This window comes from Octopus bimaculoides, chromosome 20 (assembly GCF_001194135.2).
Source record: "Octopus bimaculoides isolate UCB-OBI-ISO-001 chromosome 20, ASM119413v2, whole genome shotgun sequence".
Classification (NCBI taxonomy): Eukaryota; Metazoa; Mollusca; class Cephalopoda; order Octopoda; family Octopodidae; genus Octopus; species Octopus bimaculoides.
In genome coordinates this window covers 45,184,746-45,186,071 of record NC_069000.1, presented here as the reverse complement: position 1 = coordinate 45,186,071, position 1,326 = coordinate 45,184,746, and the positions used below count along the sequence as shown (strand labels likewise).

Below are 1,326 nucleotides of genomic sequence, written 5' to 3'. Positions count from 1 at the left end.
ATATATATATTCCAAAATCTAAGGACATCTCCCTCCTCTTGAGCTAAAAAAAAAAAGATGAAGAAAAGCAAAAATAGTCAGAAAAGTAACATAAAGTAGATTAGAATGAATTTTGTGTTTCGTCACATCTTTGCTAGGAAGTTGTGTCTTGCATTCGCAACTGAAACAGAATGAAAATAGAATTTAACTTACTATCAACAGCTGTTATTGTTTCTTTGGTAGTTTTGAAACTCTTGAAAAGGCGCATAATTCTGTAGAAATAAAGGGGAAGCAAAAATTTAAAGGTAATGGGAGTTGAAGAAACCTTAATGCTATCGACCTGAGTTCATAACATGGCGGTTATCCCTTAGATATATGTAAGTGGCTATGCAGACAAATAACTTGTCGTCTGGCCATATAACTGCTTATTTAGATATAGAACTGGTTATGTAGATAGGGCTAACATCCAGACTGTGTCCCCTTGAAGCACATCTGCTTATCTCAATATTCCAAACGCAGATGTTATATTTATGCGGGATATGCATAAAAGTTGAAAATACTGGGAAATATTTTCCGCAGAGTTATGATACCAAAAAAACAAAAAACAGGAGACGGGAGTATTATTTCTGTCTGAAGAATTCTGATAAGAGATATCTTACGTTTTATTGTGTCTGGGAAGAGTCATTCTCTTTTCGTGCCTTATTATTTAACACACTCACCGGTTCGATTTCCACTCGTTTACTTATTTATTTTTACTAAAATTTTCGTTGCGTCTTGCAACCTTTTCAAAAGTTGTTGACTCTGTCCGTTATCGTGGATGATGACGGCGATACTGACGCTGACAACGAGTCTGATCAAGATCAAAATACTTAAACGCCCCACATCACAACGCTCCCCCCCTTCAACCTGCACCCTACACCACCGCCGCTCTAACAAACCATCGCATATTTACCTAATTCCAACTTTCGAGTCGAATTCTTGTGGTACTCTTTCAACATTTTCTTTGATATCTACGTTGAATTCCATGTCAAAGTTTGGATTGTCAATTCCAGATTTAATCTTCGATTTCCTCCAATACGATGGGAACAGACAGAAACACGGATGCATGGCGCGTTTGAAGTCACCTGACAAATAAAAAAATCAAGAGAGAGTTATTTCATTTTTAGTTGATATTAGGGGACAACAACATTTATCCTTTACTGCGGCCATACTGGCGTAGCGCCTTAAAGAGCTTAGTCGAACAAATGCGCCTCAGTATAGTATTTATTCTATCGGTTTCTTCAGCATCTGATAGCCTGGTCGATCACGTGATCACGTAATATATATATATATATATATATATATATA

General features: G+C 36.7%; 1 protein-coding gene across 1 annotated transcript in view; it reads right to left on the bottom strand.

Moving 5' to 3' along the window:
• The window catches only part of LOC106870134 (cholesterol transporter ABCA5), a 57,112-nt gene that overhangs the window by 34,322 nt on the left and 21,464 nt on the right, over nt 1-1,326 (bottom strand). Inside the window, exons 7-8 of the mRNA XM_052974985.1 lie at nt 932-1,117; nt 193-251 (exon numbers count right to left, since the gene is read on the bottom strand). Of these exons, the coding sequence (XP_052830945.1) occupies nt 193-251; nt 932-1,117 (245 nt within the window). The remainder of the gene's footprint in view (nt 1-192; nt 252-931; nt 1,118-1,326) is intronic.